General features: G+C 45.5%; 1 protein-coding gene across 3 annotated transcripts in view; it reads left to right on the top strand.

Annotated features, from left to right (window-relative positions):
* SH2D4A (SH2 domain containing 4A) overlaps positions 1–24,615 on the top strand; it is a 110,458-nt gene that overhangs the window by 15,047 nt on the left and 70,796 nt on the right. For all 3 annotated transcript variants that reach the window (XM_071212693.1, XM_004478307.4, XM_004478308.5), the window contains exons 3-4: positions 3,581–3,740; positions 5,191–5,362. In XM_071212693.1, the coding sequence (XP_071068794.1) occupies positions 3,581–3,740; positions 5,191–5,362 (332 nt within the window). The remainder of the gene's footprint in view (positions 1–3,580; positions 3,741–5,190; positions 5,363–24,615) is intronic.

Genomic DNA, 24,615 nt, shown 5'->3' with positions numbered 1-24,615 from the left:
GCAGGAGCACAGAAGAGAAACAGTCAGTACCTCTTGAGGGCTGGCTCCGAACTGTCACGAACCTTCTGTCCATATTCCCTTGGCCACAAGCTGATGGCATGACCCTAGCTCAAAACACCAGTGGGGTGGGGAAACGTTCTTCTTCTCCTGGAAGGAACCGCAGAGTCCCGTTTCAAAGGGCATTCGTGGAGAGCAGAGTGAAGAAATGGGGAAATGTTATCTACCACTCCTCTCCGCCTAGACTTTGCTGCTTCCTGGAACGGAAACTTTTTAGTCTTTATCAGGTGACAGGTCCGTGTGGTACAACTTATTACCTGTGTTTTACCAAAGAGGGAAATCAGGCTCAGCGGTAAAGTGAAGTATACATGGTCATGTAACTAGATAGTAGTACAGCTGGGATTTTAATACAACTTCAAGGCTCATGATATGCCAGGGCCTAAATTTAAATGCTTGAAATAGCTTGCCGTGTGGCCCTGGCACCCCCTGCGTGGTCCTCAGCCCATGCCACCCCTGTCCAGGTGACTTCCAAAGCCCCCTTGGGCTCTGCGGCCGAGACCCTAGTTTTCTGTCCTCAGTAGCCGCCCCCTCTCCACTTGGTTTCCTTCTCTGATGTTTGCTTTTCTTTGTGTTTAGCATGATACCTACCTTTACTCTCTGTCTAAATGTCATAGCCATCTTCCAAGACTCAATACAAGGAATTTCTTATTACTTCTCACTCCTCCCCAAACAATTTCTCCATCCTCTGAATCCTTCCTGTACTTCGAAGAAGGCCTTGCTCTCTACTATTGTGGTCATAATGTATGCCACTCTGACCCTCCAAACTAGGTTATTTTTCTTAAACATGTCCATGGCACCTTCTGTCTCCACTCTCCCCAAGTTGTAGTTCTCTTGTATTTACCAGTCTAGGGTCTGCCTCCAATTAGAATGTAAGTCCCACGAGGGCAGGAGATGATCGGTCTTGTTTACCTGCCTCCAACTCAGTGCCTGGCACCTGGTAGATCCTCTGTAGTCATTGAATAAATAGCCTAATGCCTTGTGTAGACTAGGTTACTTGCAGGGGATGGCCACATCTGTTTCCTCTCTGTATCCCCTGCAGCATCTGATGCTGTATCTTGCTCAGGTCATGCTCAGTCTAGCTCCATAATGCTTGTGGAATGAGCTACAGCTAGGGCCTTGAGAATCCCTTCCTCATCCTGGTGGGAAGTTGAGGGTATTAAAGTGAACACGCATTATACTAGAATGCCTTCGCCCCCCTCCTGCCACTTTAGGGAGTTGCGTGTCATCACATCAGACCCCTCCAATCTCTTTGTTTTCTGACCTCATGTAGGAGCTCTTGGGGGTGATGAGTAGTCAAAACAGATTTTTGTTGGTGCCACTCTGCCAAGAGCCCCTTTTTTGGCATTTGGCTAAATCTGTCGTTTTGCAGCTAACTCTCTCACCGAGGGTCGCCCTTGCTTTACTTCCCCCTCTGCCCTCATCACTGACCTCTTTCCCAGCTGGTCCTCTCCCTTGGTGCGCTTCTCCGTGCCTAGTTCCTGAGCACCCTCCTCTTTCACACGCAGTGCTGGGAGTTCCTCCCCCACCGCATTGCCTTCTGCCCCGAGAGTCTGCCTGCTGCGACCGCGGTGCTCTCTGAGCCCGTTTCCGGGGACGACAGTATGTGGCCCTGCCCTGCGCTCGCTGCTGGGCACCTCTGGCTTCTTTCTCTCTGCCTGCCCTTGGCACGCTGCCACTCATCCTCTCCGGTGTCTCGCTCCTACTGTCAGATACGATGGTAGGTAGTTCCTTAGGTGAAGGCTGAGAAAGGGACATAGCAAAAAATAGTATTGATGGCCCTGAGAGAGTGTAGTAAAGGGAGTTTTATGAGGTATGACAGCTTCCTAAAGTTCATGAGCCATTTGGCATTTCCTCATACAGAGCAAGAACTTGCCAGGGTTGGCACTAAGTACCGTCTCCATGAAGGCACACTTAGAATTTGTTTTCCCTAAGTAACAGGCTGCCACTTTTGCTGCTTTCCCCCTTGTGGAAACCGTGTCAGAGCGGTTTCCTTCTGGATGATACCTTTGAGTTCTTGTGTAGCGGACACTATGCCTCTGTTTTTCTGTTTTTCTGAGTATCTCTATTTAGAACTTTATGATGCTGCAGAAGATGATGCACTGAGAAGAGTCTCACGTGCCCAAATAAGTCTTGCTTTCAATAGCATAATATTTAAAATGTCCTAAGGCAATAGCACGGAGCACACGGACAATGCATTGCACAGAAGTCACTTTAGCCAGAGACCTCCTACGTGGTGCCAGCAGGCAAGAGCCCAGCGTGGATTTCTCATCGAAGCGTTGTGTCCTAGCGTAGGTTCAGTTGGATGTCCTGTTTCCCACACTTCACACCCCTGGCTTGTTTGGGCTTCTCCAAGGCCCAGAGATTTTTTTTTTTTTAACTTTATCTCTTTGTATTTTTTTAAAATGTTACATTCAAAAAAATATACGAGGTCCCCATATACCCCACCCCCCTCACCCCACTCCTCCCACATCAACAACCTCTTTCATCATCGTGGCACATTCACTGCATTTGGTGAATACATTTTGGAGACTGCTGCACCACATGGATAGTGGTTTATTGTACCTTACACTCTCCCCCAGTCCACCCAGTGGGCCGCGGCTGGACAGAGATCTTGGTGGACCCAACTTTGGACCTTCACGGGCCTGGGTGGGTCTGCCTGGGGCCCTGGTATCCTTTAGATTGAGGGACGTGCCTTGGCCTCTCCCACGCATAGCCCACCTTCCCCAGGCTTCCAGGAATGGCCTGCGTGGCCACATTTCAGGAGCATGGGAACCAGAATGTAATACAACCCGCAGCGCGACCGATTGTAAATAAGGGTTATTTAAGTAGCCTCACGAGGTATCACACTACCGGGGAGGGTTATCTTCTCACAGCTGGTGTGAATCTCTGAGGCAGCCATGTAAGTAAGGAATAGGGTAATGAAGACAGCAGGCAGCCTCTCCTGACCTCTTCCGTGGCCCTGCTGGGGGAAGTGCTTGGCACGCTTAGCCTGCTTAATCCTCGCAGCAGTCCTGGGTAGTGCTGTTGCTAATTCCCCTTTGTCAGGTGAGGAAATGGAGACTTAGATTAAGTAACTTGTCCCAGTCGCACAGCTAATGAGTGGCAGAGCTAGGATTTGAACCCTAAAATGCACGCATCGACCCACCACCAAAGCCTTTAAAGACTGGCCTGTAAATACCAGGTTCTTGAGCAGCTGTATAATTCGGGGTTCCAGGGAGATTCTTTGCTTTCGACTTCAGAGGTAATGGGGTCTGATGCTTATTAGCTCTGTTACCCTCAAAGATAATGCAAATGACCAGGCTTTCTTCCCGTCCCACCTTCTTCATTTACGAAGTGGGCGTGTGCAAAAACCAAATCCATCGTAATTTCTAAACAGATATTCCCACTGCAGCCACTGCCCCCTGCCCCCACTGCTATCTATTAATGCGATTTGACTCCGAACGCTTCAGTGATGGAAACATAGTACACCTACTCCATAGATATCTAAAGATATCTGTTCAATCCACACTTTGTTTTTTTGCAGACAATGGCAAATCTGTTCATTGGAAACTCGGAGCTGATAAGGAAGTCTGGGTGTGGGTGATGGGCGAACACCATCTAGATAAGCCCTACGATGTGCTCTGTAATGAAATTATCGCTGAGAGGGCCCAGCTGAAAGCAGCGCAGGAAGCGGAAGGGCTCAGGTATGACTCGTGAGAGACCCGCCAGGCTTTGAAAACGAAAAGATGCTTCATTCACTATCAGGCTGAGAATGGGACTGGGCTTCGAGGGTCACAAAATCCATCCAAAATGTTTCTTGGAGTTGCGGTGATCATTGCCATCATCCTTAAAATCAGCTGTTCTGTTTTCCCCTTGGCAATGCAGTTTTGGTCGGTACTGCATGCTAGTCGCCCACTGGCCACTGGCTGTACTAGAATCACGTTAGAACAGCACCGGCCCACATAGCTGGACGGGAAGAATATAAGTGAATGTGCCGAGAATGTAAAAGGCGGCCACTGTTCAAGGTTCAGGGCTTTGAGGAAGATTGCGTCGCTATGGGCGGCTGCGCAGGCAGGCCAGTTAGGCGCTCCCCCCCCCCGTGCTGGACACTGAGAGTTCAGCAGAGAATTCAGGGAGCTCACAACCTGTGGGGGGAAGCAGGCAGCCTGCCCGGGCCGTGCACGTGCTGTAATTGCGGTATGAACAGAGCACGATCTGAGCACAGGTAGAAGGCAGTCATTCTGACTCCCAGAAGAGGAGCAATTTAAGCGGAACCTTAAAGGATAAGTATAGTTTTCCTGCCATAGAAAGTTAGGGCGGAAATGCATAATCAAGCCCCCTAGACGTGAAATGCATGGCTGTTTGGGGAATGACTGATGAGCGCTCCTGAGGGTTTGGGGTCTGCATGGGCGAGCAGAGGGAGACAAGGAACTGAGCCTCGTAAGCTCCTCGAAGGCTGGTATTTAGGCGTTTGGGCCTTATTCTTTGGACAGGGAGGAAGTTTTGAACAGGGTACGATTGCCGTAACGAGCTAGAAAATCCTAGAAGCTAGCCCTGGTGGAAGCAGTGAGGCAGGTGGCAGCTCCCCACTGCTGGCTGCCCCTGTAGCCTCTGCAAAGCCTGTTCCTTCTTGGGGTTCCCCTCTGGCTTTGGGCAGTAGTGTTGGCAGGCCTACCCCAGGCCAGCGGTCTGTGTGGGCATAGCGATTGCAATAGATATGTGACCCTCAGCTCAGTTCCGAAGGGCAGGTCGTACTGCCCACCAACTGCTGTAACTCAGACTATAGAGGGGCACGTGGAGATGGAGGACTCATTTGCTGATTTGGATCATAGGAAGGCAACGTGCCCTAGCTGTTTAGCCCTCGAGCCAGGAGTTGGACAGACTGGGTTCATATCCCGACTGTGCCACTGTGGGATCTTGGAAAAACTATATCATTTCTTTGAGCCTCTTCTCACAAAGCCTTCCTCATAGGGCTGTTAGGAGGATTAAGTTAATGTATTTAAAGTACCGAGCAAAGACATTTTGTAAACATTGGGTAAATGCTATTACTTTATTACTATTTTTCACATCATTTAAATGCAAATAATTGCTTCAGCAAAACTGTCAGTGTGGAAGGATGTTTTATTCTGATAATTTCCCTTTGTTTCTCTTCAGAAAAACCCAGGCTAGAGAATTCACCAACAGCTTGAAAACAAAACCACGATACTGTGATCTGCAAGCACCAAATAACAGGGAGAATCAGGACATCTCTAAGAAAGTGGCAGAAGAGAAAAGACCAGGGCAAAAATCTAGACCAGTGTCAACTCTTGAAGAAGAGAAAAACCAAGTGAGTCCTATCTGGGCACGCCCGGAATTTCATAGCTGGGGAAGAGAAAGATCCTGGGGCCAGGGAGATGCATGTAGCCCAAGCATTAGCCTATGAGAAACTGGCTTTCTTGGAAAAAATTTCTCCCAACTTTAGAATTCTCCTCTTCACTTTATTTAGGGAGATTTGGCTCATATGTTAATCATTAGAAAGAGAAAGCACCTCTTTGCCTGGGATTGAAGGTGCTAAGAGAGAACTCTCGGAATAAAAATTATTTTTCCCTGTTAGAAATATGTTCTATGAAAGGAGTTGGTAAACCTTTTTTGTAAGGGGTTGGATAGTAAATAGTTTAGGCTATTTACATGCCCTATACATAGATGAATGAGCAGGGTGTGTTCCGATCAGATGTTATTACAAAGGCAGATTTGGCCTTCAGGTTGTAATTTGCTGACCCTCGTTCTCGAGTGCTGGCACATTTGTGGTTTTTATTACGTTCTATCGAGCCTTCCCCTTTTTATTAAATAGTCTAAACATCAGCCCTCTTTGGCTTCACCAGTTATGCTTGTGATTGTGGGGCAGTTATTTCTTGAATGCAGTAAAGTTTATCCTCAGAACTGGTATGGATTCTCTTATGTTTCAGGTGGTTTAAAAAGGTAAAAGACAATTTGCTGGTTGGATTACAGTTTGGAAGAAGTATGAAACTAGAACAAGTACCTTATCCTGCCAGGGATTTAATGACACTGAGAATAAGTGGGATTTGCTGTTGTCTGACTTCTGTTTATGTCCAGCTCCCCAACACTGGCTGTGTGTGCCCTTGACCTCTTGGAGGCCATCGGATGGGGATACAGTGATCTTTCCCCTCTGCTTCATGGCCTTGGTGATACTAAAATAACTAACATCAGATGAAGGTTACTGTGTGGCAGAACACACTGCCGAGGGTCTGGTTTTATCCTCACAACAACGTGCTGAACTAGGGGCTGTAATTGTCCATTTCACAGGTGAGGAGACTGAGGCTTGGTATGGTTAAGCAACTTGTCCAGATCTGATAGCTCATAAAGGAATGAACCAGGATTCAAATCCAGGTCTGCAGTACTCCCAAGGTTGTGCTCTTAACTCTTGAATTCTAAACCTCCTTACTGTGAGGAATAAGGAAAATAATGTGAAGAAGCTTTAAACAGGACTATAGCTATGTGATGCAAAATATTTAGGAGGACAACATTTTGAAATGTGGTTTTTGTCCCAGGGTCAGCCCAGGCCTACTTTACACCCAACATGTTTAACAGCAGATTTCCTCCAAACACCTCCCTCTCTAACACTCCTAAAATGAAGAACCACCATCCAGAATCCTTCCTCAAGAGAATTAAATATGCATGCTTATCTCTGTACTTAAAATTTGTCTCTTGGGGAGCAGATGTGGCTCAAACGGTTGAACGCCTGCTTCCCACATGGGAAGGTCCTGGGTTCAGTTCCCGGTGCCTCCTAGAAACAAACAACAAGCAAACCAAATGGAAAAACCAACTCAGGGGAGCTGGTGTGGCTCTGGTTGAATGCAGTTTCTCACATGTGAAGTCCTAGGTTCTATCTCTGGCCCTAGTACCTCAAAAAAAAAAAAGTCTCTAGAAAAAAAATAACCGAAGTTAAGAAAGACACCACAGTTACTATTTTTTTGCTATATCATAAATATCACAGGGAGAGTGGTATGGTTCCATTCCTCTTATTTCTGTTAAGCCGCTCCAGGGAAAGAGATGGGGGAGAGAAGGACACATTTAAGTGTAAGGAATATGGAAATAAATGAGTGACTTTAAAATTCTGCTTCTCTTCTTCCCCATGTCAAAGAAGAACGCTCTCGGGGTCTCCCATGGTGTTTGATGAGGTTCCCTCCGGCAGCTGGGTGCACAGCGAAGGCATGCCCGTCAGTGAGGTGGCAGGCCATCTGCCACCACTCGTGCAGTCTACTTGATGGTAGACTGATGGTTGTCTTGTCGTCTCTGTGTTAGGTGTAACTACTAGAAAGTTCTCAGTGTTTCGTCAGTTTATTATTTTCTTGTTTCTTTTCTGTTTTTCATCATTCTTTTCTAATTATAAAAAAGCTATTCACATGGAGAGGCTATCATTTTAGAGACTTCATATACTTTCTGCAATACCAGAAGTAATTTGGACCCTCTTCTCTCCCATCTACCAGTGAGTTTCCCCATTTATTAAAATAAAAGGGAAATATAGTCTGTTAGGCAGGAAGATGGTCCCCCAAAGATGTCCACAACCTAATGCCTGGAACCGTTGCAAGTGCTTCCTCCCATGGAAGTGGGGCTTTGCACTTGTGATTGAGGTTAAGGGGCTTGATCTGGGGAAATTATCCTGGGCTGTCCATGTGGGCTCGGTCTAATCACGTGAGTCTGAAAGCAAGAACATTTCCCAGCTGAGGTCAGAGTCAGAGGGAGCTGTGGCTACGGGTCAATAGTCAGAGATAGGGCGTTGCTGCCTTTGAAGATGGCAGAAGGGGCCACATGTGAGCAAAGCAAGGCAGTGACCCCCAGAAGCTGGAAAGACAAGGAGACACATCCCCGCCAGAGCCTTGATTCTAGCCCCGTGAGATCTGCTTTCTGGCCTGCGGAGCTGTGAAATAATGAATTTGTGTTTTTTGAAGCCACCAAGTTTGTGGTGATTTGTTATAGCAGCAAGGGCAAACTAATACAATCTGGTAAGAATTTGTGACGAGGAAATAAAAAATATAAAGGACTCATTACAGTGCCTAACATATATCCATTGTTTGGTTAAATCCTTATCCTCTTTCCCCTATAATTTTTTTGGAAAGATTTATTTTTATTTACTTATTTCTCCCCACCCTCATTTGTACTCACTGTCTGTGCTCTGTGTCTGTTTACTGTGTGCTTATCTTTTCAGGTGGCACCGGGAACCGAATCTGGGACCTCCCATGTGGGAGGAAGGTTCCCAATGGCTTGAGCCACCTCCACTCCCTGCTTGTTGCATCTCCTCATTGAGTCAGCTCACTATCTTGCTCTTCTTCTTTAAGAGAGAGTGGGAACCAGACCTGGGGCCTTCCAAGTGATAGGCAGGTGCCCAATTGCTTGAGCCACATCCACTTCCCATCCCCTATAATTTTTAAATTAAAAACTATGTATATAGGCAGGAGAGGATCCCAAGATTAATTGCTTTACCCATTCACTTAAAAAGTATTTTGAATACTCATCATGGCTAGGATTGAGATTATAATGTTCGAATTAAAACAGGATCACTGCTCTCCTGAACTTTATAGTTTTGGGGGTAAGGAGAGACTTCACATAACTTAACATATGATTTCAATCAACAGTAAGTGCTCCAGGGAAAGGGGTATGTTTGTATGCACCCCCATTATGTTAGAACTTAGGCCATGCCGGGTATCCCAGATGGCTTTCCAGAGGACGGGAAGCTTAAGATGGTAACCTAAGGTCGACTGGGATGGGCCACTCTAGCAGAGGGAAGAAAGAGTGTGCTCAAAGGCTAGGCAGCTGGAGAGAACAGGGTGCTTAGGAGAAAGTGGAAGAAGCCAGTGTGGAGGCAGTGCAAAAAGGGAGGGGGCGGTGGGCAAGGCCTTGGGAATGTCTTACCTGCTTTGATCCTTTTATGAAGAACAATTATAAGGTCCTATAGATGCTTCCCTACATTGTTTTCCAAGGTCTTTATGTTCTTGGCTCTTATATTTAGGTCTTTGATCCATCTAGAGTTGATTTTTGCGTAAGGTGTGAGATGGTAATCCTCTTTCATTCTTTTGCATATGGATATCCAGTTCTCCAAGCACCATTTGTTGAAGAGGCCATTCTCTCTCAATTGAGTGGGCTTGATTGTTTTGTTGAATATCAGATGACTGTATATGTGAGGATCTATATCAGAACTCTCAGTTTGGTTCCTTTGGTCAGTATGTCTGTCCTTGTGCTAATACCATGCCATTTCACCACTGCAGCTTTGTAGTATGTTTTAAAGTCAGGTAGTGTGATTCCTCCAATTTCATTTTTCTTTTTCAATATGTCTTTGGGTATTCGGTGCCTCTTCCCTTTCCAAATAAATGTCATAGTTTTTCTAGTTCATTAAAAAATGCTGTGGTGATTTTTATTGGGATTGCATTAAATCTGTAGATCAGTTTGGGTAGGATGGACATCTTAGTGATATTTAGTCTTCCTATCCATGAACAGGGAATATTCTCCATTTATACTGATGACTATGCTTATGAGCCTGTGTGCTTGAAATTCCAACTAGGCCTAGAGCTGCAGGGTGCCTAAGAGTTACCTCCTGAGTGCCTCTATGTTGCTCAGATGTGACCACTCTCTAAGCCACACTCAGCATGTAAATGCATTACCTTCCCACCAGCATGGGGCATGACTTCCAGGGATGAGCCTCCCTGGTGCGGAGGGATTACTACCAATCACCAGCTGGTGACGCAACTAGAAAAGACCTTGAATAAAAGGGGGAAATGGTAAAGACAAATGAGTTTGTATGGCTAAGAGACTTCAAATTGAGTCAGTAGGTCATCAGAGGGGTTGCACTTACGCTCTTCTTGGCAGGTTCCCAGAGACAGCCAAAGTAGATACCAGCCCAGGTACTGGTGCACCTCAGGGCTGTGGAGACACACAGGTTCTGTGGTCATGGCAGATGGCTCTGGACCTCAGTGCCTTGCCAGGGGGCCCTACTTTGAAATTTGTGTTCCTGAGTGTGATGGAATTGGACCCAGATGTGACCTTTCTACACATGCTTCTTCTGTCACTTCTACTGAACCTGTGGTTGGTGTATGTTCAGGAGACTTGAATCTCTGGATTGGCCATGTGCCAGCTGGACCCTGAACCTCTGCAGAGTTGCAGCACCTACTTGCTTGTTCGTTGGACTTACCCAGGTCAGCTAACAGGGAGGTGAAGATGGTCAACCACCATACCAGGGAACCAAGAGTGTCTACAGCTGTAAGCAGGAGAATTGCATACTTCAGCCATGTGGAATCTAAGCCCCCTCTCAATTTAGAGGTGGAGTGGACATTTCCATCCCAGGGTCCTCAGGATGGAGGAATACAATATGGATTAGAGTGTACTTACTGGTATTCTACTATAGAACTCTTGTAATTCTAGCAATTGAAGAAATTGTATCATTGATGTGGAGACAGAGGCCATGGGAGTTGCTGAGGGCAGGGAGAGGGAAGAAAAGGTGTAATGTGGGGGCTTTTTGAGGACTAGAGTTGTCCTGAATGATATTGCAGGGACAGATGCAGGACATTATATATCCTACTGTAACCCACTGAATGGCCTGGAAGAGAGTGTAAACTACAATGAAAACTATAATCCATGTGGTGCAGCAGTGCTCCAAAATGTATTCATCAAATGCAATGAATGTGCCACACTGATGAAAGAGGTTGTTGATGTGGGAGGTGTGGGGTGGGGTGGGGAGTGGGGTATATGAAAACCTTTTATCTTTTTTAATGTAACTTTTTTTGTGAGCTATGTATCTTTAAGCAAAAAAGACAAAAATTAAAAAACCACAATTGGGACTGGACAGTGGGTCTTAAACAAGGGATTGTTCTGATCAGATCTGTTGTCTTGAAAGGAACTGGTTGTGCTTGGGTCCGGGTGAGTAGGGGAGCTAGGTTTCTGGCACACCCCAGGTTTCTCGGCTTGGGTGCGTGGGATCGTAGGGGCACCCTCAACCCGAACAGGAGCACCTGGAGTTGGAGCTGGTTTTAAAGCAGAGGATTCTAGTGAGACACATCAGGAAAGCCCCTGCTACTCACGGGGGCCATGGTAGATGTGGCTTTCGCACATCGCAGTGAAATACATACAGTTTGACGTAGAGCTCACGAAGCTTTTTCATGTATAATTCACTTTATTTCCAACATTCCTGTGAAGTAGATAGTACAAGTATTATCATTTCTGTTGTGCAGGCAAAGAAACTGATGCGCAAAGAGACCCCGATTTGCCCCAGAATCGCAGATAGAATGTCCTCGCTTTTGTATATCTGCCTCGATTCCCACATTCGTCCTAATTTTGACCTACTTAAAACAACATCCATCACCTACCCCCAGACCTGCGCCTTTGGATGAGAACTCTGGTGGCAAACCGGCGCGAGAGCTTTGGGCGTCATCCAGTATGTGTTTCCAAAGTGCAGTTCAGATCTGCACATAAAAGATTTCCGAGTTTCCACTGTAACCTATTTTAACTATAGCGTCTGTCTGAGTTTGCCACAGGGCTGCCAGTGCCAAGGACCAGGATGGCTTGGCTTTTTAATGGGGAGTTGATTCAGGGTAAGAGCTCATTCCAAGGCTGTGAAATGTCCAAATCAAGGCTTCGGCCGAAGTGCTTCCTCACCAAAGTCAGCTGCCAGTGATCCTGGGGCCCCACCACGTGGTGAAGGCTGAGGTCCCTGCCTTCCCCTCCAGAGGCCTCTGTCTCCCAGAGCTCAGCACAGGGCTCGTCTCTTTCCTGACCCCGTCTCTTTCCTGGCTTCCTCTCTTTCCTGGCCTCCTCTCTTAGTCTTGGCCGCTCTGCTTTCTTCCTGAGTTCAGCTGTGGGCGAGGCATGTGGCTTCTCTCCTCAGCCTTGAGCTATGCCGTGGGCCCAGCAAATTGGGGGCTTCGTGCTTACGCTTTGGCTGCTAGCCATTCTCGAGCCCTCTCTCAGATGGCAGGATCTAAAACGTATCTGTGCGTGTGTGTTTCTGTTTATATGCGACCCAGCAAGAGGGCAGAGACTCACCCTGAGTCACACCTCACTGATGAACTCCACGCAGAAGGGCCTCGCACCCACAGGAATGGATTAGTTCACAAATGTGATCTTTTTGGGTGGGGATTGTAGCAGTTTGATATGGTTATGAATTCCAAAAATAGATACTGGATGTTTGTAATCTGGTCTGTACCTGGGCCTGATTGAGTTATGATTAGGGCATTGAGTCCCTGCCCCTTGGTGGGTGAGGACTCACAGATAAAAGACATGGCAAAGGATAGAGTTGAGGGTTTTTGATGTTGGGGTTTTTGATGTTGGAGTTTGATGCTGAAGCCTTAAGCTGGACCCCCAGGAAGTAAGCTCACAGAGGAAAGAGAAGCAAGCCCCAGGAAGAGAGAAACCCTGAACCCAGAAGGAAGCAAGCACCAGGAAGAAAGGAACCCTGAGCCCAGAAAGAAGCAAGACCCTGGAAGGGAGGAACCCAGGAAGCCTGAACCCTCGCAGATATCGGCCGCCATTTTGCTCTAACACGTGAAAATAGACTTTGGTGAGAAAACTAACCTATGCTTTATGGCCTGGTATCTGTAAGCTCCTACCCCAAATAAATACCCTTTATAAAAACCAACCAATTTCCTGTATTTTGCATCAGCACCCCTTTGGCTAATACAGGGACTCATAAAGGAACTTAAAACTGTCACAGGATCTAAAGAAAGGTATTGCCATGTCTTTAAAATGCCAGTCTATATAAGACCTAAAATCTGTTATAAAAAATCTTCAAGCAGTTTTTATAGAAGTCATCATAATGCTTGTCTGATTAACTGTGGAAGGATTTAGGGAGTAATCTTTTCAGGAGTATAAACAATATTCAAGGGAAAGCAGCTGAGTCACTAAAGTAAATAGTTTTCTTAGATTTGAAACACATTTTCACCTGACAAATCATCACCAGAAAATGTGCCACATAGTCTGGAAAAAAAAAGTACTGTAGTTAATATGGGAAAATGTGGGAGGGGTTGGGAGTGGGGCATATGGGAATACCTTACATTTTTCATGTAATGTTCATGTCCTCTTATCTTTAAAAAAATTTTTTAAAGTATGTTTAAAAAAATACTGCAGACCTCAATCTAAAAGTATTCCTTTATGGTTTTGATCTAAAATCTCCGAAAGAAAAAATGAAGTGAAATAAAAGAAAATCTCCGAAAGGCTACAGAGACTAGGGGAAGTTCAATTCAACCCACATATTCAACATTGTAGAAGCTCTTTTACTTACAGGAGGTGGCTGTTCCAGTTACTGCGGACCCTTTTATTTGTACTGAGGCTTAACAGTGGACTGAGCTTCTGCATTTGTATCAGCCATTGGTTTTCCAGCTCTGCTCTGATAATCTGATGAAAAGACTGAGGCAAAGATGTAGCTGGGTCCCCAGGAGGTCTCCAGGCTTGGTGAATCTCAAGGCTACTCCTTCTTTATTCTCCCCCTCTACCAACAAGTAATTTAAGTAAAATGAAACCAGGCTGAATTAATGCCAAGGCCAGCCTAGTGGGAGGAAAACAACACAATGTAAGAGCGGAGGCGGGATCCTGGACTATGGTTTGGTAGGAGGGGCAGACTTGCCTTGGTGCTGGTGGTGAGGTGGTTGGGGTGATGGGGGTTTGAGTGAAAAATTTTAACGGTTTTTGTATTTGTAGCCCCGTACAGCTTTCAGTGCCTTCCATTCGCTTTTTGCTTTTATCCTCACCATGTAGGAGGTGTGAAACAAGCAGTTTTATTCCTGTCCCTTGGGTGAGGGAACTGGGGACCCCGGTTTGTGCAGAGCCTTAATGAATGGTAGAGCTAGCACTGCCCGCCAGTTCCTGTGACTTCAGGGCGGGAGCTGGGACTGTCTCCTTAGCTGCTGCAGGAAGCTGTTCACCTCTGCCTCTTAATAAGCACACTGTGGATGAGTAAGTGTGGATTCAAGTTTTACTCCCTCCCCCATCCCGGTCCCCTTTAGCAGGAATGCGTTTGACCCAGACTTTCTTAGCTTTAAAGTTAAACAGAAGCACGTATTAGATGGGCAAACATCAAGAGAGGGAACCAGAAGGCAGGAAAGTGTGGGGAAGCAGGCAGGATGACCTCTGCTTTCCTGGAAACCTGCCGACGGGGTGATTGGCAGGGGTGGCGTTTCTCTGGAATTCGCCCCTTCCACCGTGCCCTGGGGACGTCTCTAACCTCTGCGGGGAGACCATTTAGTTTGAGAGGCATGGCTTCCCACCTGGGCAGGCCTAGAAACGTTTTGGGGCCTGCTGTTTTCTTATCTGTATTTTAAAATACCCGCCTTATCTCCTGGGAAACTGGAGATGATGTATTTGGAAATGCCTTAAGAAATGGCAAATCCCACTACAAATCCAAGGGGTTATTTTACTAGAAACGCTGGAGGCATTGCCTTGCCTGCCGGCAGCCTCCTCTACGCAGGCTGCACTTGGCAGCTGCTGGCGCTGCCAGGCTGGTTTGGCCGAACCCGTCATTCCCTGAGCAAATATTTGTCGAGGGTTCAGTGTGTGCCTGGCACAGCGATAAGTGTTCTGGAGCTGGGAGGGAGGCACAAGGCAAAGTCTTCATCTCCAGGAGTTAAACTCCCCTGGAAAGAAAAGGAGCAGTTACAAAGCACTGTGTGAGGCAGGCTGTGGGCAGATGCCAGGTGGGAGGGGGCAGCTCTACCTGGGAAGGGCTGGGGGGAGAGTATATGTTAGGGCAAGAGGTATGGGGTGGGGAGGGAATCTGTTGTCCTGGTGAACAAAATGTCATTGGTGAGAAAGTGGAGAAGCCTCAGGTATGTGGGGCTACAGGGGGAGAACAGGCTGCCTGGAATAAAATACTTTGGTTATGACTCAGGGCAGGTACCCTGGAGTAGGTGTAGAGAGGCCAGATTATGGAAGTGAAATTGGGCTTGTTCCATCATTTTCTGTTACTGTCAGAACAGTACTGCTATTTTTTTTAAAGATTTGTTTTTTATTTATTTCTCTCCCCTTCCCCCCGCTGTCTGCTCTCTGTGTCCATTCACTGTGTGTTCTTCATCTGCTTGCATTATCCCGCGACACTGGGAAACTGCATTTCTTTTTGTTGCGTCATCTTGCTGTGTCAGCTCTCCATGTGTGCGGCACCATTCCTGGGCGGGCTGCGCTTTTTTTACCTTGGGCGGCTCTCCTTGCCGGGCACACTCCTACGTGGGGGCGCCACTGCATGGCGCAGTACTTCTTGCATGTGGCAGCACTGCACATGGGCCAGCTCACCACATGTGTCAGGAGGCCCTGGGGATCGAACCCTGGATCCTTCATATGGTAGGCGGATGCTCTTATCAGTTGATGCACATCCACTTGCCCAAATTACTATTAATACACACTCTGGCTTAAAATACCATTTATTATCTCTAGTTTCCATAGGTCCGAATTCCAGCATGGCGTGGTTGGATTCTCAGTTTAATGTCTTGCAAGGCTGAATTCAAGGTCTTGGATGAGCTGGGTTTTTATCTGGGGGTTAGTGGGGAGCAGGGGGGAGAGGAGGGAATCTACTTCCACACTTGTTCAGGTTGTTGGCTGAACGACCCAACTGAGGCCTCTTCCTGGCTGCCTTCAGCCAAGACTGGTCTTTGCTCTGAAAGACTTTCTCATGCTTTCCACATGCAAGAGGGTTTTGTACAGTTTCATTGGATAAGCCATACGAAAAAGGTTTAAGCATTTCAATTCAAGCAGCAATTAGGCAGCCGAGTGATGTACAAGCCTAGTATATGGTTGAGGTTGGCTCAATATCATTTACGTAAATAAAGCACAAATACAGTATTATTCTTTTAAAATAAACAGTCAAGTGGCAGTTCTATTCCTGAGCTTCTCTACCCCCTAGACTCAAAATTCAACTTCTTGGCCTACCTGGGAAATAACTCATCTCACATGAGAGAGCCGTACTCTTCCTTCCCTAGAAAAATATTTGCAGAATTAACCAGAATATTGAACAGCTCTGTCTGAAATATTTGGATTATGTTGCCGGTGTACGTCTAAGGCAGTAAGGAGGTACCCGATTTATGTCTTCATTAACAAAGGGTTGCTCCCGTCCAGAACAGTGGAAAATTTACTCCAGTTCTAAGTGTGGAGAATTTCTGCTTCACCTTAGAGCCACTAGAAGCGAATCTGGGGGAGTTGGAAGACTTGTCTGATCCTTGCTCCAGGATTTAGAAGATTTGAGATCCTGTCTCATAGGACCTCAATTCTGCATACTCAGGATAAGTAGGGTCAGGTGTTATATATGTTTGTTTGATGTTATACATGTTTGGTTTGTAAGTTTACAACTATTATACACTTATTGTTTATGTATGTTTATGTATGAGTGATATATTTCAATAAATTTAATAAAATGAAAGCATGAAAAAAATGTGTTTATAGTTGATTTTAAATTTTTTTTTTGATTTTACAAAATAGCCAAAAGTAAGACTGCGTTGTACCAGGTACCTGGAAACTGTCCTTCTGCAGCTTCATTCCTTAGAGGCAGCTCCGTGACCTGGCCAGTATCCTGTAAAGATCAACTCCCTCTGTAAGATGGGGATTAAATTCCTTTATAAGGGAAGCTCAGAAAATTTATAATTGTAAGAATCTTGCCTAGTGTCTTCTGATGGGAGCTTCAGGAATTGTTCTCTGAATGCTTCCATTGTAAGAAGCTGTTCTTACCACGAGCCCAGTCTTGGTCTGAATATGCTGAATTGTTGGGGGGTTTTGGTGTGGTTTTTTTGTTTGCTTTTAGACTTATTCCTTTCAAGGTGCTATTGCGCAGCAACCAACATTTGGTTTTAGTGTGGCGTGGGCTCTCTAAAGGGTGAGGCTCTATTAGGAGCACAGCTCCGTAGGGTGATTGGAGCGGAGGCGAGTGCACTTGGCAGTGGGGGGCAGCCCAGGGTGCAGCCCCTGTGCCTGGGGATGCTGGAACCGTCCTGGCGCTGCCTGGCTCCTCTCTGCCCACAGTCACGCTGTCCATCCCTAAAAGGGGGTCGGCGTCACCCTTGTCACAAGGGACCCCACTGTCAACAGAATGGGACGGTGTGCTCCTGAAATGCCAGCCAGAATTAGCCTCGGCCCTTCTCATTTTTTCAGATGAAGAGGCGTCTGAAGCTGAGAAGGAGGCTGAACTAACCCCTCGATTAGAGCAAAGCCTGTCACGCTCTAAAAACACCTGCCCTGTCCTTATATTGAGCAGTGGTGATCCAGCTTGGGGAATTCGGAAAACGATACTCTGCTTAATACTGAGTGAGCGTGCTGTGGCTCCTGGCAGGTCATGGTGAACACGCAGGGTTCCCGGGTGCCTGCCACTGCATGGGAGGCGATGGGAAATGTCATCCAGCCAGGTTCAGAGCTGAGCAGGTAGGGAAGCAGATGCCACTCCCACACAAAGGCAAGTCTGATGGAGAGTGACCAGGACCCAGAGAAAGTGACAGGTGTGTGCTGTGTTAGCAGAATCACCCTACCTGGGGGAGTGGGGGAAGAGCTAGGAGGACCCTAGGGCTGATGGAGAGCCACACGGATGCCCACTGAGCTGCTGTGTGTGTGTGTGTGTGTGTGTGTGTAACTCTTCTCCCTGCAAGAGAATTTGGGAGGGAGCAGAGCAGCTCCTGAGTATGGCTGGGAGAAGGTCAAAGTATGCACATTCAGAGATAAGCTCCATTGTGTTCCTCTGCTGCTGTGTAATCTGTAGGCTGGGAACTCATTAACCAGTAGACTGTCCTTGCCCTACAAGGGGACCTTGACTAAAACTGTATTTGCTCACTTCTAGATTTTATCTCCAGAGAATCATTCATTATTTTTTTTTGCAGAAATGGCCTTCAGATTGGACCACACTGCAAAACAGGAGATTAAAAAAGTTACAACACCAACATCTGGGATTCAAAGCATTAAAAAAAAAAAAAAGGGTATACCTTGCCGCTAACAGACTTAAAAAGCTCTGATTTTCCTCAGCAGGATCTCATTGACTGCCACAGTAAACAGGGCCTCAAACAGCAGGTCTCCTGAGGGCTCTAGAGAGGTCTAGATGCTATAGGAAGGGCAGACAGCTCAGGAATTCAGCTCACAACAGCTCAGTATCACTGTGTTGCTGTGAGAATCAAGTAAGATAATATACATGAAAGTATTTTGTTAAGTATTATCTATGAGAGGATATTTTCTGTTTTTCTCTTTTATACTATTATTTATAGTTAAGTTCCTATTTTCAGTTTTATCAAGACTTCCCAAATCAGTTAGGTTTTTGACTCTTTGAATATTCTCTTAATAATCCTTTATTACTTTATGTTTATACTTTATGCTTAATAATTGCTTATTTCTTTCCCCTTTTTTTCTTTTTCTTTTCCATGAATCTGACATCAGGCATCTCCCTGGGCGAGAATGTAAGAGCAACCATGAAACTTGAAACTTTTGTATATGAAATTCTCTGCCCAGCAACCCTTACAGCTCTGCATAATTGCATTCTCCAAGGGAGTCACTGGCCTCTTCTGCCATTCGCTCAGTGCTTTGTGGGATGGCTGGAGAAGGTGTGGTGGAGGTGGTCAGATGTTCATCCATTTTGACCGTTTGATGCTCTAATATGGTCAGAATAAATTCAGACACTGAAGTAGATCTGCACCATAAGATCAAGCATCATAGAAGAATCTATTGTATTTTTAAGTTAGTGTAGCCAGTAGTCTCTGTGCATAGATTTTCCTAGGAACAACTTCAGAGAAATGAGAAAATTCCTCATTGCTTAGGGTCTTCATTGTCCTAATTCATGTTTGAGTAAAATCATTCTTCAGGGAGAATATACCGTATTTTCAGCAGCAAAATTTATTATACCACTCTTCCATCTTGTTAGTCTAGTTGGCCTTAGAAAAATACCTTCAGTCTTTGCATATTACTCTTTTTTGTAACTTTATCAGTGCCCCATTCCATTCCTAGTATGCTCAAAATCTTAATGTTATAGTCATTATTAGGACATTCCCTTTTTAATTTAAATGGTGGGGGTAGGATGACCTGGTTATTTCAGTGACTGAGTTAGCAAAATGTATGTTATAGACCATTGATTTTCAGAGAATTAGAATTCAGTCTCTTGATTATTATTAAAACCACACTGAATATCTTTTAATGACTGAGGAAGTGTTCCTGAATTTATAGTGCTTTCATTTACTAAATTTTTATTGAGGTGCTACTAAGTGCTAGTCATTGTTGCATTTGCTGGGGATCCACATGGCAAAGCATCAAACTGATGTGGTCTTTGAGCTCATGGAAATTATCAGTTCTGTTAAGAAATGCCATGGGTTTAAGAGATATAAGAACATGAGTAAATGGTAGGGTTTTCAAAAGTAAACCCTTGGGAAGCGGATTTGGCCCAGTAGTTAGGGCGTCTGCCTACCACGTGGGAGGTCCAAGGTTCAAACCCCGGGCCTCCTGACCCGTGTGGAGCTGGCCCATGCGCAGTGCTGACGCACGCAAGGAGTACCCTGCCACACAGGAGTGTCCCCCGCGTAGGGGAGCACCACGTGCAAGGAGTGCGCCCTGTAAAGAGAGCCACCCAATGCAAAAAAAGTGCAGCCTGCCCAGGGATGGCACCGCACACACAGAGAGCTGACACAGGAAGATGATGCAACAAAACGAGACCCAGATTCTGGGTGCCGCAGACACAAGTGGACACAGAAGAACACACAGCGAATGGACACAGAGAACAGACAATGGGGCGGGGAAGACGAGAGAAATAAATAAATAATAAATCTTAAAAAAAAAAGTAAACCCTTGATTTTAGCCTAATTCATGCTAAAAATGTGCTGTTTGTTAGAGCTTTCTTGTTTGTGTAGAATTAAAAGACCCCCTTGGCATTTGTTGGTTTTACAGAGCCCTACTTTCCAACATAGTGAATATTAATTTATGTTAGAAGCCAGAATGCATTGCTTTCAAGCAATGACTGCAGTGGCTTACGTGCATGAGAGTTTATGTATGTTCTGTCTGGGAGGCTGCGTGGAAGGAGCAAGCTTTAGTGGTGGTGGTGGCATGAGTTGTTTGGTTTTTTTTTAATGTTAAGATTTTATTTACAAAGTTTCTTTTGTTGTACAGAAAGTAGAAATGTTGTTAAAACCTCAGTGTAGCTGGTAGCAATGGGTATGAGGGATCATCATCAGAGCTAGCCCCGCTACAGCAAATCTTCCATGAAAACCTAACAGTGCTTACAGCTTTGTTGGGGTGAGGTCCCCAAGCTAAATGGAGCAAGGTGGGATGTCAGAGGAACGATTCTTTGTCCCTGTTCTCTGACCTATTAGCAGGTCACCTGACCTCTTTCACGTCAGGGGGCAATATCTACTTTGGCACCTCCACCAGTGTGGCCATTTGATAATGCTTATTAATCCCCAAAATAGATACTCGATTGTGTTTGTAAACTTGCTGTTCCTCTGGGCGTATTAGATTGTATTAGATTCAGAGGTTTCACTTTCACCTTATTAAATGAAGCTTAGGGCTATTATTTGACCATGTCATTAGGGCGACTAGAGTATCCACCCCTTGGCGGGGATAAAACAGACACTCCCATGGAAGTAGACACAGAGAAGCAGGTAGGCAGGAAGAGAGAGTGCTCCATAGACACCGCCCAGGAAGAGAGATGAGCCTGATGGCCTACAGCTGACCTTGTGGAGAGACCAGAGCAGCTGAGCCCTGATAGAAACGAGTCCCCGGGAGACAGACGAGCCTACAGCTGAGACAGGAAGAAGCTGGGACCACAGGACTTTAAGAGGAAGGAGGAAGGCTGAACCTCACAGACATCGCCCGCCATTTTGGATCAACACATGGCAACAGACTTTGGATGAGAACGTACCTCTTTTGGTACCTTGAGTTGGACTCTTTAGGGCCTGGTAACTGTAAACTTCTACCCCAAATGAATACCCTTTATAAAAGCCAACAGAATTCTGTGCTTTGCATCAGCACCCCTTTGGCTGACTAATACTGCCAGGTTAATAGGAAAGTCAAGTGATGTATTGTACTTGAAAGTGATTTGTAGGTGAAAAATCATACAAGTAGGTGGGTAGCATTCCTTTCTTTTTTTCTTTTTATCACGTGGGAATAATAAATAGAGTGCATTCCCTGGGATACAGATCACTCGGTAAACTTCAGCAAGGATATATTACCCTTTCAAGAAGCCTCTTTATCTGCATTCTTGGGAATGCTCAAAGTGGCAAACTTTTTTTCTCAAGTTGTCTCCTTCTGGTATTGACGTCATACATTATCACTTTTGAGTCCATTAATCTGCCACTTTTTAATAAAATCCCTTTTGGATCAAACTATCTTTAGTCTGTTAGGTCGTACCTGGTGTATTTCATGGATTTGTAGAAAATTTAAGTGTATCTACATGGGCCTCCTTTATGCTTGTCTTAAGGTTTTCATATTATTTTAATGCTTTAGAATGATGGCAAATCTTGGTTCACCTCGAAAAGGAGAATTTTTTAATAAATTTGGAGCAGGTTCTTAGTATGTGCGAATAGCTTTAGGATTTACAATATATTTTAGACAATATTCTTGAACGGAAGTATTCATCTCTCGGGTGGTGGTTAAACTAATCAATTGTTTCTATTAAAACTTTTTTTTTTTCTTAAAGATTTATTTTTTATTTTTATTTTTTTTTATTTTTTTTTAAAGATCTATATATTTTTTATTTTATTTTATTTTATTTTATTTTTTTTTTTTTAAAGATTTTTTTTTTTATTTTTATTTATTTAATTCCCCTCCCATCCCCCGGTTGTCTGTTTTCTGTGTCTTTTTGCTGCGTCTTGTTTCTTTGTCCGCTTCTGTTCTCGTCAGCGGCACGGGAAGTGTGGGCGGCGCCATTCCTCGGCAGGCTGCTCCCTCCTTCGCGCTGGGCGGCTCTCCTTATGGGTGCACTCCTTGCGCGTGGGGCTCCCCTACGCGGGGGACACCCCTGTGTGGCACTGCACTCCTTGCACGCATCAGCACTGCGCATGAGCCAGCTCCACACGGGTCAAGGAGGCCCGGGGCTTGAACCGCGGGCCTCCCATGTGGTAGACGGACGCCCTAACCACTGGGCCAAAGTCCGTTTCCCTTATTTTTTATTTCTCTCGCCTTCCCTGCCCACCCCCATCCACCCCAGTTGTCTGCTCTCTGTGTCCATTCACTGTGTGTTCTTTGGTGTCCACTTGTATTCTTGTCAGTGGCATTGGGAATCTGTGTCTTTTTTTTTTTTTTAAGATTTATTTATTTCTCCCCCCTTCCCCCCTGTTGTCTGCTCTCTGTGTCCATTCACTGTGTGTTCTTCTGTGTCTGCTTGCATTCTTGTCATGCGGCACTGGAAAACCGCATTGTTTTTTTTGTTGCATCAGCTTGCTGCATCAGCTCTCCGTGTGTGCGGCGCCACTCCTGAGCAGGCTGCCCTTTTTTTTTACATGGGGCAGCTCTCCTTGCGCGTGGGGTCCCCCTACATGGGGGACACTCCTGTGTGGCATGGCACTCCTTGCACAGGGCAGCACTGCACGTGGGCAGCATGAGTCAGGAGGCCCTGGGTATCAAACCCTGGACCATCCATATGGTAGGCAGATGCTCTATCAGTTGAGTCACAACCACTTCCCCTGTGTCTTTTTTTTGTTGCATCATCTTGCTGCATCAGCTCTCCATGTGTGTGGCACCACTCCTGGGCAGGCTGCACTTTTTTCACACTGGGTGGCTCTCCTTATGGGGTGCACTCCTTGCCAATGGGGCTCCCCTATGTGGGGGACACCCCTGCATGGAACAGCACTCCTTGTGTGCATCAGCACTGTGCGTGGGCCAGCTCCACATGGGTCAGGAGGCCCTGGGTTTGAACCCTGGACCTCCCATGTGGTAGGCAGATGCTCTATCCATTGAGTCAAATCCGCTTCCCTTTATTAAAACTTTTCTATTCAAGAACTTTCAGCTTGTGAGCTTTGGTGTACTAAAAAAATATAAGCCCAAAGAATGTATGTGGCCTCTGATTTCCAGAGTGGGTGGTCTCAGCAGTCACAATGATTGTTTGTGTCCCCAACATCACCTCATTTGCATTGTCTGGGATGTGTGTCTTTGCTTAGGTTTGAGTTATTCTAAAAATATTAATAACCCAATCAATTCATATCTGATGAGTGCAAAGTCAGAGAGCATGCTCAAAGTGCTTCTAAGAAGAGGCATATAGTGATGGAGGAAAACTTAAGATAATCTGAAAAAATGTGAGAATGTGAGTGGCAAAAAAAAAGTGTTGCATTTATGGGATGAATAGTTTGAGAGTGGGAATAATTGTAAGAGAAATAGAATAATTTGTACAGTATATTTGAAATACGACCATTCCCAGGTCAGTAATTGGCCAGAGACAGGAAAAACATGCTTGACAAAATGGACAGCGTTTTGGAGAATAGGGGTTTGACGATCAGTGTCAGATACCTATTAGCCTAATGCTAATTCAGGAAACAGCTAAGAGTTTGTCCAAGAGCTTAAAGGCTGAGAACGGTGGGGGTGCTGCTGATACAACCTTGGTCTAAAGCTCTGCCCTTTTCGTAGGTCCAGATCCTCCTGAAACAAATGGTAGTCGAGGTTGGGAGTGAAGATAAAATAGTGGGAACCTTATCTACACTACCCGAGATGATCAGTCAAGGGTAATTACCTGCTGCCTAATTTTTAACATTGAAGAAACTTGCCCTTTTTGCAAAGTGATGTCCCAAAGACCTTCTATTAGTGAGGAAAAGAAGAATGAGCCTGGTTTTAGAGCTCATATTCCCCTGTATGGTTGAAATGCATTCAGGGAAAATAGCCTGAAAGCCCAAGATCTTCAGAGTTATTGTGGACTTTGGAACTGACAGACTTACTCAGAACCTTTTGAAAGAGTTCTAACTATTCCTGTCCATAAATAGAAAAACTGGTTATTGTACTAGGCTATTTTAAGGAAGAACAACCAAGTATGTTTTAATATTAAAACTGGAAATATGAGACAGAACACAGCAACTGGCAAATTGTGAAACCTTTGTAAGAGTCATTACTTTGCCAAGTAATAAGCATATGAAATCTTTGGACCTACAGTGAATTTTCCCTAGCATGACACTGACGACAGAGTGGAAAAGGCATAAACTGTGCACACACCAGCTGTGGGACCCTGAGCAAGCCATGCGACAACTCTGCCTCAATTTCTCCACCTGAAAAATGGGTATTATGTTGCCCATCCATCAGAGATGTTGAAAGGAGTAAAAATAACATATAGTGAGTCACTAACACAGTGCCTGGTCATAATAGGCATTCCGTGACTGGTAACCATTAGTGGAATTTGCATTAATTGCATTCTCTGTGATTAGTAAAATATCTCAGCAGACCTGGATACTTGCCACCAGCAGTTGTGGCCAGCGTCATTAGTCAAGGTAGACTAAACTTGTGTAACAAGTAGACCTAAAATGCGATGGCCACACACAATTGAAGTTAATGTATCTCTCTTTTGAAACAGTCTAGAATGGGTGTTCTGGTTCAGGTGAGCTCAGATCCAGAGTGGCTCAGGAACTCAGGCTTTGGTGGCCTTGCTCTCGCCAGTAGAAGCATGACTGCTGTCACTCTTCCAGC

The sequence above is a fragment of the Dasypus novemcinctus genome, chromosome 29, assembly GCF_030445035.2.
Source record: "Dasypus novemcinctus isolate mDasNov1 chromosome 29, mDasNov1.1.hap2, whole genome shotgun sequence".
Lineage (NCBI taxonomy): Eukaryota > Metazoa > Chordata > Mammalia > Cingulata > Dasypodidae > Dasypus > Dasypus novemcinctus.
The sequence above is the reverse complement of the archived record's forward strand: the minus strand, read 5'-3'. Positions and strand labels throughout refer to the sequence as shown.